Raw genomic sequence first — 15,288 nt, 5'->3', positions numbered from 1 at the left:
TGAAGCCAGGCTTTAACAGTCCATGAACCGTGAACTTCCAGATGTTCAAGCTGGATTTAGGAAAGGCAGAGGAACCAGAGATCAAATTGCCAACATCCACTTGATCATAAAAAAAGCAAGAGAGTTCCAGCAAAACACCCACTTCTGCTTTATTGACTATGCCAAAGCCTTTGACTGTGTGTGGATCACAACAAATTGTGGAAAATTCTTCAAGAGATGGGAATACCAGACCACCTTAACTGTCTCCTGAGAAATCTGTATGCAAGTCAAGATGCAACAATTAGAACCAGACATGGAACAACAGACTTAGTTGTTGATCAACAACAACTTCCAAATTAGGGAAGGAGCATGTCAAGGCTGTATGTTGTCACCCTGCTTATTTAACTTATATGCAAAGTACATCATGAGAAATGCCAGGCTGGATGAAGCACAAGCTGGAATCAAGATTGCCAGGGGAAATAACAATACATCAGATACACAGATGATACCAACATTATGGCAGAAAGTGAAGAACTAAAGAACTCCTTGATGAAAGTGAAAGAGGAGAGTGAAAAATTTCACATAAAACTCAACATTGAAAAAACTAACATCATGTCATCCAGTCCCATCACTTCATGGCAACTAGATGGGGAAACAATGGAAATAGTGACAGACTATTTTTTTTTTTGGGGGGTGGGTGGGTGTTCCAGAATCAGTGCAGATGATGACTGCAGCCATGAAATTAAAAGATACTTGCTCCTTGGAAGAAAAGTTATGACCAACCTAGACAGCATATTAAAAAGCAGAGACATGTAAATCCATGGCTTATTCATGTCAATGTATGGCAAAAACCACTACAATACTGTAAAGTAATTAGACTCCAACTAATAAAAATAATTGGGGGGGGAGGGCTTTTGCACAGCATGGAAACCATCCACAAAACAAAAAAACTCACAGAATGGGAGAATATATTTGCAAACAAAGACAATGATAAGGGATTAATATCCAAATATACAAACAACTCATGTAGCTCAATATTAAAAAAAAAAAAAAAAAAGACACAATCAAAAAATGGGTGGGTGGTCTAAACAAACATTTCTCCAAAGAGACATACAGATGACCAAGAGGCCTGTGAAAAGAGGCTCAACATCATTAATTATTAGAGAAATGCAAAAACTACAATGAGCTATCACCTCACACTAGTCAGAATGGCCATCATCAAAAAGTCTACAAACAATAAATGCTGGAAAAGATGTGGAAAAAAGGGAACTCTCCTACACTTGTTGGTGGGAATATAAACTGGTATATCGTACAGAGAACAGTATGGAGATTCCTTAAAAACCTAAATATAGTACTACCATAGGATTCAGCAATTCCACATCTAGGCATGTATCTGAAGAAAACCATACTTTGAAAAGATGTATGCACCTCAATGTTCATCTGCAGCAGATGTGGCACATATATAGAATGAAATATTACTCGGGCATAAAAAATGAAATAATGCCAGTAGCAGCAACACAGAGGTACCTAGAGATAATCATACTAACTGAAGTAAAACAAAGACAAATATATCATATATATAATTTTTTAAAAAAGATACAAACGAATTCAATACAAAACAAAAACAGACTTTGAAAACAAACTTATGGTTACCAAAGGGGAAATGCAGGGTGGAGAGATAAACTAGGAGTTTAACACATACACACTACTACATACAAAATAGATAATTAACAAGGATCTACCATAAAGCACAGGGAAATCTACTCAATATTCTGCAAAGACCTGTAAGTGAAAAGAATCTAAAAAAGAATGTATATATGTATACATATGACTGAATCACTGAAAAATTGATGCTTTTGAACTGTGGTGTTGGAGAAGACTCTTGAGAGCCCCTTGGACTGCAAGGAGATCCAACCAGTCCATCCTAAAGGAGATTAGTCCTGGGTGTTCATTGGAAGGACTGATGCTGAGGCTGAAACTCCAATACTTTGGCCACCTTATGCGAAGAGTTGACTCATTGGAAAAGACCCTGATGCTGGGAGGGATTGGGGGCAGGAGGAGAAGGGGACGACAGAGGATGAGATGGCTGGATGGCATCACCGACTCGATGGGCATGAGTTGGAGTAAACTCCGGGAGTTGGTGATGGACAGGGAGGCCTGGCATGCTGCGATTCATGGGGTCGCAAAGAGTTGGACACAACTGAACTGAACTGATGACTGAATCACTTTGCTGTACACTTAAATCTAACACAACATTGTAAATCAACTGTACACTCCAGTTTAAAACTTTAAAAAAAAAGTCCTGTCTTGATGGCTTCCCGGGTGGCTCAGATGGTAAAGTGTCTGCTTGCAATGCAGGAGACCTGGGTTCGATCCCTGGGTTGGGAAGATCCCCTGGAGAAGGAAATGGCTACCCACTCCAGGATTCTTGCCTGGAAAATCCCATGGATGGAGGAGCCTGGTAGGCTACAGTCCATGGGGTCGCAAACAGTCGGACATGACTGAGCAACGTCACTTTCACTTTCTTTCCTGTCTTGATAGGAGTCTTGTAGCAACTAAAATCCACAGTAGAAGAGTAATATTTGCCTCCAGGTTGACGTCTGTCCTTTCCATCTGAACTATGGAACTCCTAGCCAAGTGTGATAGGCAGAATAATGGCTCCCCAAACATGTCCTTGTCTAAATTCCTGAAAATGGTAAAAGTGTTATCTTACATGGCAAAGGGGCTTTGCAGATGTGATTAAGTTCAAGAGACGGAGGGACTATCCAGGTGCCTGGAATGTAATACTAAGGTCCTCATAAGCAGATAGACAAGTGGGAGACAGGAAAGAGATCTGAAGCTGCTACACTGCTGGTTTTGAAATGTAAAAAAGGCAACATGTTAAAAGGAACACAGATGCCCTTTCGAAGTTGGGAAAGACAAAGAAACTTGCTGGAGTCTCCAGAAGGAACACAGACCTGCCAATATCTTGACTTTAGCCCAGCAAGATCCAATTTGGAATTTTCTGAACTCCAGAACTGAGTGATAAAAAAACTGTGTTGTTTTATCATACTAAATGTATGGCAATCTGTTATAGCAACAGGAAGAAACTAATACACCAAGTCACCTACATTATTTTCATTTTATACTTCTCAGCCAAAACTTTGTTGTTCAGTTGATGTTAGCTGCTTCCACACCACTCCACTCCCTTAGGAACAGAAACCACAACATGAGGAGGGGTAGCTCTCAAACTGAGCCCAGCCCACTGCCTGTCCCACTGAATCAAAGAATTATTAATAATGTTGTCGGAACTAACACTACTCACTTAAACCAGAGACCAGGAACATGGTGTTTATTCTGGTGCATTCTTAGGAATCTACTATGTGCCTGGGACATGAGAAGCACTGGGATAGAGAGAGTTGAGAATTCTGTCATTTCTTTCCCCAGGATGACCTAGGGAATTTCTCCAACCTGGTTTCCTCATTAGTAAAATAGGGATGATGAGATCCATGCCACAGGTTGTTGTGATAATTAAATGAGAACATGTATACAAGAGACTTCAGGGTTATAGGCCTGGCATAAACTAACAGTTGAGTAAGTCCTAACTGGGAAGTTCAATTCACTTCTCAATATTCAGAAGTCATTTTTATGGAACTGGATGGTTTCCCAATATTTTCTCATCAGGAGCCTCTAGAGCCGAGTCACCTTATTTTGAAGAGCTCTCCCTTCTTCCCACATCTCCCCATTCCTTTCCCAACTCCCAAATACATAATTTCTGCTCAGTGCTAAAATCATTTGCCAAACCAGACTCTCAGATTTCCCTTTGCCCATTTTCCTTCAAAAGATGGACCCCAGACAGAAAAAGGGTTCTGGGGGTTGGTAGGGAGACTCTGCAACTAAAAACACAAATGTGGTTTGAGGAGGGTACCACAAGAATGCAGAAATACAAGCACACGATGCTTCTTCCCTAAAGGTCCAGATGAAGGAGCTACATTCGTTAGGGTGACTTTGCTTGCCTAAATTATTATTTTTTTTAAACACTATATATTAGCACAAAATCCCTCACTGCTTGTTTTCTACTGGACTTTTCTCAATATAACTTTCACTGTTTTCTTTCCAACACCTCACTACCAGGCTAATTAGAAAGGAAGCTGATTCTACCTCTCAAAGGTTAAATTATGAAGCCAAACACATATGCAAGTTTTTCTCTTTAACACATAAGAATATTTCATCTTATTTCTCTTCCATTTAACACAACACACAAAAATCCTCCAATCTCCTATTTCTAATTCTCACCAGCTAATGAAAGGAATGATTAAGAAGATCAACACACAAATAGACCTATGGAATAGGATTAAGAGCCCAGAAATAAGTCCAAGCATATATAGTCAACTAATGTTTGATAAGGTAGCCAAGAACACTAAATGAAGAAAAGGGAGCTTCTTCAATAAATGGTGCCTGGAAAATTGGATATTTAAACAGAAAAGAATCAAATTTGACCCATACTGGCTTCCCTAGTGGCTCAGATAGTAAAGAATCTGCAATGCAAGTGATGCAGGTTCAATTTCTGGACCAGGAAGTTCCCCTGGAGAAGGGAATGGCAAATCACTCCAGTACTCTTGCCTGGGAAATCCCATGGACAAAGAAGCCTGGAAGGCTACAGTCCATGGGGTCGCAAAAAGTCGGACAGAACTGAGTGACTAACACTTTCACTTTCACTTTATACTACTCACAAAAATAAACTCAAAATTGACTGAATACCTAAAACCATGAGGCTCCTAGAAGAAAACATAGGGGAAAAGCTCCTTGACATGAGTTGTGGTAATGACTGTTTTCAAAATCTCACATAAAGCACAAGCAATAAAATCAGAAATAAACAAATGGGACTACCTTGCACTAAAAACCATCTGCACAGAAAAAGAAACTATCAAAGTGAAAAAAACAACCAGTGGAATAGGAAAAAATATTTGCAAACCATATATCTGATAAGGTGTCAATATGCAAATATAAAAAGAACTCAATAGCAAAAAACCAAATAATCCAACTAAAAAATGGGCCAAAGACTTGAATAGACATTTTCCCAAAGAAGATATACAAATAGCTAACATGTACAAGGAAAGATTCTCAGCATCAATTGTCAATAGGGAAATGCAAATTAAAACCACAGTAAGGTATCACTTCATACCTGTTGCAACGGCCATCATGAAAAGACAAGAGATGGATGCATGTATGTATGGCTGAGTCCCTTTGCTGTCCATGTGAAACTATCACATTGCCAATTAGCTATATGTCAAAACAAAATAAAAAAGAATTTATTTTACAAAATAAAAAGTTTAAAAAAAGACAATAAATGCTGGTGTAGATGTGGAGAAAAGGGAACCTTTGTCACTGTTGGTGGGACTATGGAAAACAATATGGTGTTTGCTCAAAAAAATTAAGTACAGATCTACCCTATGATAACGCAATTTAAATTCTGGGAATATACTCAAAGAAAACAAAAACACTAGCCTGAAAAGTTCTGCACTCCCATGCTGACAGCAGCATTACTTACAATAGCCAAGTGTCCGACAATAGGGGGAAAAAGTATAAAATTAGATGCAATTATATAAAAATAAATATAAAACAAGATGAAGGTTTTCAAATTCAATGAGAAAGGATGGTTTATGTAATAATCAGAACATAATTAGCCACTCATGTGGAAGAAAATAGATTCCTAAATCTAGAATCTTATACAAAAAGTAAATTTTACATTGCATTAAAAATCTAAAGTGGAGGGCTTCTCTGGTGGCTTGGTGGTAAAGAATCCCCCGGCCAAAGCAGGAGACACAGGTTTGATCCCTGATCTGGGAAGATCCCACATCCCGTGGAGCCACAACTAGTGAGCCCACTGGTGGCAGCTCCGGAAGCCCGCTCACCCCAGAGCCCGGGTTCTGAAACAAGGCAGGCCACGGGCACAGGGAAGCCAGGGAGCAGCCACAAGCTGGGGGCAGCCCTCACTCACTAGTCAGAGAAAAGCAAGTCAGGGATGAAGACCCAGCACGGCCAAAGTAAATAAATAGACACAATTATATTTTTAAAAATCTAAAGTGGAATATCAATTCTAAAAGGGTAATAATCTGCACAAATACTCTTTCGATAATTCAAGTAACATGCAGTAAACTGAGCAAGAGAACAAACGTAAAAGTGAAGCATGGCAATGCAGACAAAATGCCCAAAGAACTATGGACAGAGTTTGTAGTACTGTATAGGAGGCAGGGACCCAAGCCATCCCAAAGAGAAAGAAATGGAAGGCGGCAAAGCGGTTGTCTGAGGAGGTTTACAAACACCTAAGGAAAGAAAATGGCAACCTACTCTGGTACTCTTGCCTGGAAAATCTTATGGACGGAGAACCCTGGTAGGCTATAGTCCATGGGGTCGCAAAGAGTCGGATATGACTGAGCGACTTCACTTTCACTTTCAAGGAAAGAAAAGAAGGGAAAGGCAAGGGAGAAACATAAAGATATACCCAACTGAATGCAGAGTTACAGAGAATAGCAAGAAGAGATAAGGCCTTCTTGACTGAACAATGAAAAGAAATAGAGGAAAACAATAGAAGGGGAAAGACTAGAGATCTCTTCAAGAAAACTGGAGGTATCAAGGGAACATTTCATACAAGGATGGGCATGATAAAGGACAGAAACAGTAAGGACCTAAAAGAAGCAGAAGAAATTAAGAAGAGGTGGCAATACAAAGAAGTACTACACAAAACAGTCTTAATGACCTGGACAATCACAATGGTGTGGTAACTCACCCAGCAGCAGACACCCTGGAACATGAAGTCAAGTGGCTCTTAGGAAGAATTACCACAAAACACTTAGGGCAGTGACAGAATTCCAGCTGAGCTATTTAAAATCATAAGAGATGATGCTGTTAAAGTGCTGCACTCAATGTCAGCATATTTGGAAAACTCCACATGACCACAGGACTAGCAAAGGTCAGTTTTCATTCCAGTCACATAGAAGGGAAATGTCAAGGAATGTTGAAAACTATCATACAATTGCACTCATTCCATATGCTAGCACTTTGAGCTCATTATGCTCAAAATCCTTCACGTGAGCCTTCAGCAGTACATGAACTGAGAAATTCCAAATGTACAAGATGGATTTCAAGAAGGCAGAGGAACCAGAAATCAAATTGCCAATATCTGTTGGATCAGAGAGAAAACAAGCGAACTCCAAAAAAATACCTACTGCTTCACTGACTACTTGGAAGCCTCTGACTGTGTGGATCACAAAAAACTGTGCAAAATTCTTAAAGAGTCGGGAGTATTAGACAACCTTACCTATCCCCTGAGAAACCTGTATATGGGTCAAGAAGCAACAGTTAGAACTGGACATGGAACAACAGACTGGTTCCAGACTAGAAAAGGAGTGCATCAAGGCCACATAATGTCATACTGTATATTTAACTTCTATGCAGAGCACATCATGTGAAATGCCAGACTGGAATCAAGATTGCCAGGAGAAATACCAACAACCTCTGCAGATATGCAGATGATCCCACTTCAGTGGCAGAAAAGTGAAAAGTAACTAAAAAGCATCTTGATGAAGGTGAAAAGAGGAGATTCAAAAGGCAGGCTTAAAACTCAACATTCAAAAAACTAACATCATGGCATCTGGTCTCATCACTTCATGGCAAATAGAAGGGGGGAAAGTGAAAATACGGGCAGATTCTCTTTTTCCGGGTTCCGAAATGACTGAGAGCTGTGACTGCAGCCATGAAATTAAAAGATGCTTGCTCCTTAGAAGGAAAGCGATGACAAATCTACATAGCATATTAAAAAGTAGAAGACATCTCTGCCAACAAAGGTCCATTTAATCCAAGGTATGGTTTTTTCAGTAGTCATGTACAGATGTGAGAGTTGGACCGTAAAGAAAGCTGAGCACCAAAGAATTGATGGTTTTGAACTATGGTGTTGGAGAAGACTACTGAGAGTCCCTTGGACTGCAAGGAGATCAGTCAGTCCTAAAGGAAATCAGTCCTGAATACTCATTGGAAGGACTGATGCTGAAGCTCCAATACTTTGGTCACCTGATGTGAAGAACTGACTCATTGGAACAGACCCTGATGCTGGGAAAGACTGAAGGAAGGAAGAAGGGGATGACAGAATATGGGATGGTTGGATGGTATTACAAACTCAACGGACATGAGTTTGAGCAAGCTCCGGGAGGCTGGTAACAGACAGGGAAACCTGGCGTGCTGCAGTCCATGGGTTGCAAAGAGTTGTACAGGACTTAGTAACTGGACACCACCGTTTCCCCGTCATCAACATTTCTCACTTCATACAGTAATTCTGAACTAAGAATCCTACCTCTCAGCCAAATGAAAAAGAGAAATCCCTAGTATATACTTTTCCTTGTTCCTGCTGGTTTCTGAGAATGCAAGAATTAGATAAAACAAAACTACCTTGCACATTAGATACTAAACTACATCACTTCTGTTCACGACAGTCCTACTTAACTACCTCACTCCCAAGTGTATAGTACTCACGACCAATGCAGAATCTTATTCTCCTCTAAGAGTACAATATTTAATCATTACAGACAAAAACACACAGGGGTCACATTAACAAGCCTGCCTCATTTAACACAACAGTTAAACGACTTGGAAGTTGGATATACTGAGCAAGAAGGTGTAACTTCAAGATATCTCACCTATTTCACAGTTTATACTGTATGGGCAATATTTAAATATACTGAGGCTATCAGTATTTATGAAGTTAGTTGTAAAAATAAAAGTAAACTGAATTTAATCAGTAGGCACAATTGGAAGGAAAAAAATCTGATGACTAAAATTATGTAGCTCTTAAATCTATAAGCATAAAATCACAGCTATTAAAAAATACTCCCCAAAGTAAAAAGCAAACCACTATTAATTATATAATACCTGTAACACACAGCAAAATGGGCATACGCAGCTACGATCCAGTTGTGATGGCCAGCTACTATTAGCACCTTTCGTGGATCCACAGGAAACCCTGTTGATAATAGAAAAAGAAATGCTTTTTGTGCTCTAAAAAAGGAGTTTGCAAACTATGGCCAAGAGGCCAATTCCAGTGCTCTGCCTGTTTTGAGAAAGAGAGCTGTGTTGGAACACAGCCAAGCACATCCGTCCACACACAAAGCTGCTTGCGCTCTACAGACAGAAATGAGCAGCTCCAACAGAGGCCCTCGGGCTCACGAAGCCCACCATGTCCACCATCTGGCCCCTGCCAGAAAAAGCTTGTCAGCCTCTGTTCTAAAGGTTCACAGCAAAGAGAAGATCACAAACTTGTTAAATAAAAATACTAGGTGAGACTCTTCAAGATATAAACGGGAGACCTAGATTAAAAAGAGATACAGCAAAAGCTACATCTTTAAAAATAACTACTCAATATCTAGAGCTAAAAAGGTACATACTTTGCTTTTTATATTTATGTAAGCTTTGCTTACCTAGCCTAACAGTTTCTTCTCCAGTTCCAGAAAGAACAGGCTGAGTACCATTTCCTCGAGCTTCACCTTCTGTAAAATTTAGTCCATTTCTAGAATCAGCTGAGGATCTAGTAGTGTTGTTTATTTTACGACTAGGAATACCTATGAAAGGAAAGAAGATATATTTTTTTAAGTTCACCTACCAAAATTTGAAAATTTCATATGTTCTTATGGCTAAAAAACAAGAAAACTAAACATTATAGCTGAAATTTATCTTCTAATATAGCGATTTACTACAAATAAGTACCATAACAAGATGAAATTTTTAAAAACAGATTTCTGATATTTTTCATGTTATATATTTAATAAGTAAGACTAAGATTTATCATATGTATAATACCAAATCAATCACCACTAATTCATTCATTCTGTCACTAACTCTTTACATTTACGGAACAGTTACTATGAGACAGGTACTATTCACTAATTTAAACTTTATTAAGCTTAAATTTTAACTTTAAACTTTATTAAATTTTTAAACTTTATTTACTAATTTAAATTTTATTCAGCTTTAGAGCTGAATTGCCCTATATTTTCAAGCATCCCTTATTTGGCAGAGGAGTCTTTTTGAAATCATTTTGAAATGAACTCTTGTTCAGAACTCTGCTACAACACAGGCACAGAGGGAACTGTGCTAACTGACTGAAGAGGGGCAGAAATGACATGCACCTCACCCTCCTCTCCCCTATACACTGACAAATCTCTGCAAAGCTCCTGGGGTTCCACAAAGGAGATGGACAACCAGTTCTCTAACACAGGAATTAGCAAATTTGACCAAAGCCAAGTCCAGTCTGTTGGCTGTTTATGTAAGTGAAGTTGCACTAGACACCATCACACCCGTCCATTTCTGCAGTGTTTACGGTGAGTTCAGTTAACTGCCACAGAGACCTTCTAGCTCACAAGCCTAACTGGCCCTCTACAGAAAAAGTCTGGCAAACTCCTACCCTACCTTATAGTCTGACCTAACTTCTGTTAAGATTAAAGTTTTCATCTTTTCTAGTAGATTTACAAATGAGATAATCAAGAAATAGATTTTCCTATTCACACATTTGTACTTAGTGTAATGATAAAAAGACTTGAACTCAATGAACAGAGCAGAAGTACCTGGTGGAGGCAAGTAACCGTGGAAAAGGACACTGCCGCAAGATGAACGCTCCAGCTCTTCACATAAGAGAAGCCTTCTTACTAAAAACATTTCAAAGCAAACTTGTCAAGAGTACATGCAAACAGAAAAACAGTACTCCACTTATTTTCTCTAGTTAAAGAGGATAAGGAAAGAAAAGGGAAAACGCTTAAGTTAAATCAGCTGACAATATCTTTTTTCTATGAAAATCCACAAAAAGCAAGCACTGACTAGTCCATCAAAAATTAGAACCTGATATAAAACACACTTCATTTGGGCAAGTTGAGTGCTCAGAGGGTCAAATCACAAATAAAAAATAGTAGTAAGATACATACCTAGTGGAGTGATTCCATAAAATTCAGCTTCATGTCGGAGAACATTAATACTCACTCCCCTACAAAGAAACAAATTAATGATGTAAATCTTCTAACAGTGGCAGCCTGGATTATCATCTGAAGCAGAAAAAGTACTAGGCTCTTAACATGAACAAAATCATGGGCTTTAAAACTTACTTCTTTCCTAAGATCCTTAATCATTTGAAGTATTAACAATAAAACTGCACACTACCATGAACTTTTTCTTACTAAAAAACCACTCATATATAGATGAACTGGATGACTAAATTAGAGATGAGGGCTTTACAGGGTTAATACAAGTAATTATCAATAAGTATCTAAGAGGCAAACAAGAGTAGAAATCATTTATACGGTATTAATTACTTCTGACTGTAATTTCTATACATATTCTAACATCCCCAATTAATCTACAAGCTCCCTGGAAGCATGATCTACCTCTGATCCATGTCTGTATACGTCACGCAGTGCCTACCACAGTGCTTGTATGTAACAATCAGCATGACTCCTCTCATCAAAAACCAAAAATAAAAGCAAAACAGAAGACAGGGAGGAAAAAAAGATCAGCCTTAAGAAGGGCTATGTTATCCAGATAGAGATGTTACAACAAATAAGAAAATAAGCAAAAAAAAAAAGAAAGAAAGAAACTTGAGAGTTTAAAAGAATTCATTTTAGGTTTCAGTTACAATTGTCCTTATTTTAAAAATACTGCCTGGGCAGAAAGTGGAGGGGGCATCACCTAGGATTCCGTGAAAATTAAAATGATAATAAATACTGTGAACAACTCTGTGCCTGCAAATTTGAGAACCCAAATAAAATGGACAATTCCTTGAAACACACAATCTGCTAAAACTCACAGCAGAAAGAAACTATCTCAGTCTATATATATTAAAAAAAAAAAAAAAAAACAGATCAATAATAACCTTCCAAACAGAAAGCACTAGGCCCAGGATTCACTGGTGAATGCTACCAAATATTTAAGGAAGAAATTATACCAATTATCTACAATCTCAGGGAAAGAAGCAGAGAAAAATCTAATTTATTTTATAGGACAAGGCCCACATTACTTTAACACCAAAACCAGAAAAATGCATTACAAGAAAATTATAGACCAGTATCTCTCATGAACATAGACACAATAATTCTCAACAAAACATCAGTAAACCAAATCCAACAATGTATAAAAAGAAATATATACCACAGCCAAGTAGGATTTATCTCAGGTATGAAAGCTGGTTCAATATTTTGAAATCAATTAATGTACTCTTTCACATCAATAGACTCACATGACTACATCAACAGCTGCAAAGAAAGCATATAACAAAATCCAACATCTATTCATAATAAAAACTCTCAGTAAACCAGGAACTGAGGGGAAATTTTTCAACTTGCTAAGAATTTTTTTAAAATATCCTATATCAAGCATCATATTTAATGTGAGAACTTTGAACTAACATCTGGTTACAAGACAAAGATTCTGTCACCACACCTTTTCAACTTCATACTGAAATCCTTATTAACACAATAAAACAAGAAAAGAAAAGGCATACAGATTGGGAAGAAAGATATAAAACTGACGATCACAGATGATATGACTGTCAAAATAGAAAATCCAAAGTAATGAACCCAAAACTCTTGGAGCTAATAAGCAAGTAAATCAAGGTTGTACAATCTAAGGTTAATGTACCAAAGTCTACTGCTTTTCAATAGACCAACAATGAACAAGAGAAACTTGAAGTTAGAAATAACACCATTTACACTAATACTCCCCTAAAAAGTACTCAAGTATAAATCTAACTAAATACACAACACACCATATATATATATATATACATACATATATATATACACAAAATCTACAAGAAAGAAAACTATAAAACTCTGATGGCTGAACTCAAAGAACGAGAAAAATGGAGCGATATTTCTAGTTCATGGACAGAAGATGCAGTACTGTTAAGACCTCAGTTCTTCCCTACTTGATTTGATTCAATGCAATTCTAATCAAAATCTAGCAAGTTATTTTATCAATATCAACAAGTTGATTCTAAAGTTTACATGAAAAGGCCCAAGAGCCAAAACAGCCAACGTAATACTGAAGAGGAACAAAGTTGGAGCACTACCATTTCCTGACATCAAAATTGTAAACCTAGAAAAACCAAGATAGTATGTTACTGTAAGAGACAAACAAATCATGGAGTAGAACAGAAAGCTCAGAAATAAATCCCATACATACAGTCAACTGATCTACAAGAAGCAAAGACAAAAAAATGAAGTAACAGATAATGCTGAAACAACTAGACATCAGCATGCAAGAAAAAATTAGTCTAGACACAGACCTTACACCCTCCACAAAAACTAACTCAATGTGGATCACAGACCTAAATGTAAAATACAAAACTAAAAAACTCCAAGAAGATAAATTTAGGAGAAAACCTAAATGACACTGGGTATGGTGATACTTGTTTAAATACAACTCAAAGACACAATCCATGAGAGGAATAAGAATAAGCTAGATTTTATTAAAATTAAAACCTTCTGCTCTACAGAAGACAGTATCAAGAAAATGAAAAGCCACCAAACGAGACAAAATATTTGCAAATGACAGATTTGATAAGGGACTGTTGTCCAAAGTATACAAAGAACTCCTAAATCTCAACAATAAAGAAACTAGTTCAATCAAAACATGGGCCAAAGACCTCAACCAAAGTTATAAAGGCAGCAAACCTATGAAAAGATGCTCCACATCATTATGTCATTAAGTAAATGTTAATTAAGACAGTAAGTCACTACTACACATCAATTACTATGGCCAAAATCCAGAATCCTAACAGCAAATGCTGTCAGGGATATGAAGCAATGGCAACCCTAATTCACTGCTGGTGGGAAAGGAAAATGACAGTCACTGTGAAAGACAGTCTGTAGGTTTCTTATAAAACTTACCATATGATCCAGCAACTGTACTCCTTGACATTTACCCTAAGGAGTTGAAAACTTAATGTCCAAGCAAAAACCTGCACATGGATATTTATAGAGGCTTTATTCACAACAGCTAAGACTTGGAAGCAACTAAAATGTTCTCTTCAGTAAGTGAATGGAAAAACAAATTGGTATTCAGGTAATGAAACATTATCAGCACTAAAAAGAAGTAACATGAAGGAAACTTAATTGCATATTATTAAATGAATGAAGTCAATCAGAAAAGGCTCCATTCTATGTGAGTTCAATTGTGACATTTAGGAAAAAGTCAAATTATGCACATTTCTGAAAGATTAGTGGCTTGTGGAGAGAGAGAGCAACAGGCAGAGAACAAAAATTTTTAGGGCAGTGTAAGTGCTGTGTACAGTATTATAAAGAGGTCCACATGTCATTACACATTTGTGCTAACTCCTAAAATGTACGACACCAAGAGTGAATTGAAGATAAACTATGAACTTTGGGTGATTATGACATCAATGCAGGTTCATCAACTGAAAAAAAGAAAAAATGTATCATTCAGGTAAATGCCATTAATAATAGAGGAGGCTGATAATGGAAGCAGGGGGCACATGGGAAACCTCTGTACCTTCCTCTCAATTTTACTGTAAACATAAAACTGCTCTTAAAAAACAAAAAACAAAAATTCTGATAGGCCTAATAGACATATGTGATGGAAATATTAAATTGCTTTTATTTGAGAAAGTGGTTGTTACTAGTTTAACATAAGAAAAGTTAAAACTTTCTTATTCTATTTCAAAACTATCTCCATTAACAGTACAGTAGCTCAGGACACAAATAACACTTTTGGAGAAGACAAATAAATAGGAGAGTAATACAGAATGATAAAGGCAATGGAAGAATTTTATGTAAAAAATGGAAGTAGAATATAGTATTCTCTTATCAATTCCTTCCCACTTTCTTTTGGAAGATACTACTCAGAGAACTTAGTTTTGCTAGACTTCCATTAACTGAAATAAAGAAGCAAGTTGTAAGAAAAGCAATGAATACAGATATTTAAACTACTGCTCCCTTTTATGGGTAATTTAGTTGTAGATTTGTCACAAGGACGCTGATGAGAAGTAAACTTAGATTTTCATCAAATGCTAAAAATAATTTTACCCCAGAAGTAAAGAGTTAATAATAAACTTCCCACCTACCACCCCAAGCCAAAAAATAAACAAAAAGCCCCACCAAACTCTTTTATTCATTTAATAAATATCTATTAAGCAGCTACTATACATAATTTTTCTTTTTTTTTTAAACAACACTCTGAATACAGCAAGGAACAAACCAAACAAAAAATCTTTGCTTTCAAGAAGCTCATATTCTAGTGAATATGTCAAAAGTTATGTAATATTATACAGAAGTG

The 15,288-nt window shown here is 37.3% G+C and overlaps 1 protein-coding gene across 2 annotated transcripts in view; it reads right to left on the bottom strand.

Moving 5' to 3' along the window:
* The window catches only part of KCTD3 (potassium channel tetramerization domain containing 3), a 65,810-nt gene that overhangs the window by 41,106 nt on the left and 9,416 nt on the right, over nt 1-15,288 (bottom strand). For both annotated transcript variants that reach the window (XM_065938327.1, XM_065938326.1), the window contains exons 5-8: nt 10,926-10,984; nt 10,572-10,652; nt 9,429-9,569; nt 8,884-8,974 (exon numbers count right to left, since the gene is read on the bottom strand). In XM_065938327.1, coding sequence (XP_065794399.1) covers nt 8,884-8,974; nt 9,429-9,569; nt 10,572-10,652; nt 10,926-10,984 — 372 coding nt within the window. The remainder of the gene's footprint in view (nt 1-8,883; nt 8,975-9,428; nt 9,570-10,571; nt 10,653-10,925; nt 10,985-15,288) is intronic.

The sequence above is a fragment of the Muntiacus reevesi genome, chromosome 5 (assembly GCF_963930625.1).
Source record: "Muntiacus reevesi chromosome 5, mMunRee1.1, whole genome shotgun sequence".
In the NCBI taxonomy this organism is placed as follows: Eukaryota; Metazoa; Chordata; class Mammalia; order Artiodactyla; family Cervidae; genus Muntiacus; species Muntiacus reevesi.
This window is presented reverse-complemented; position numbering and strand designations above follow the sequence as displayed.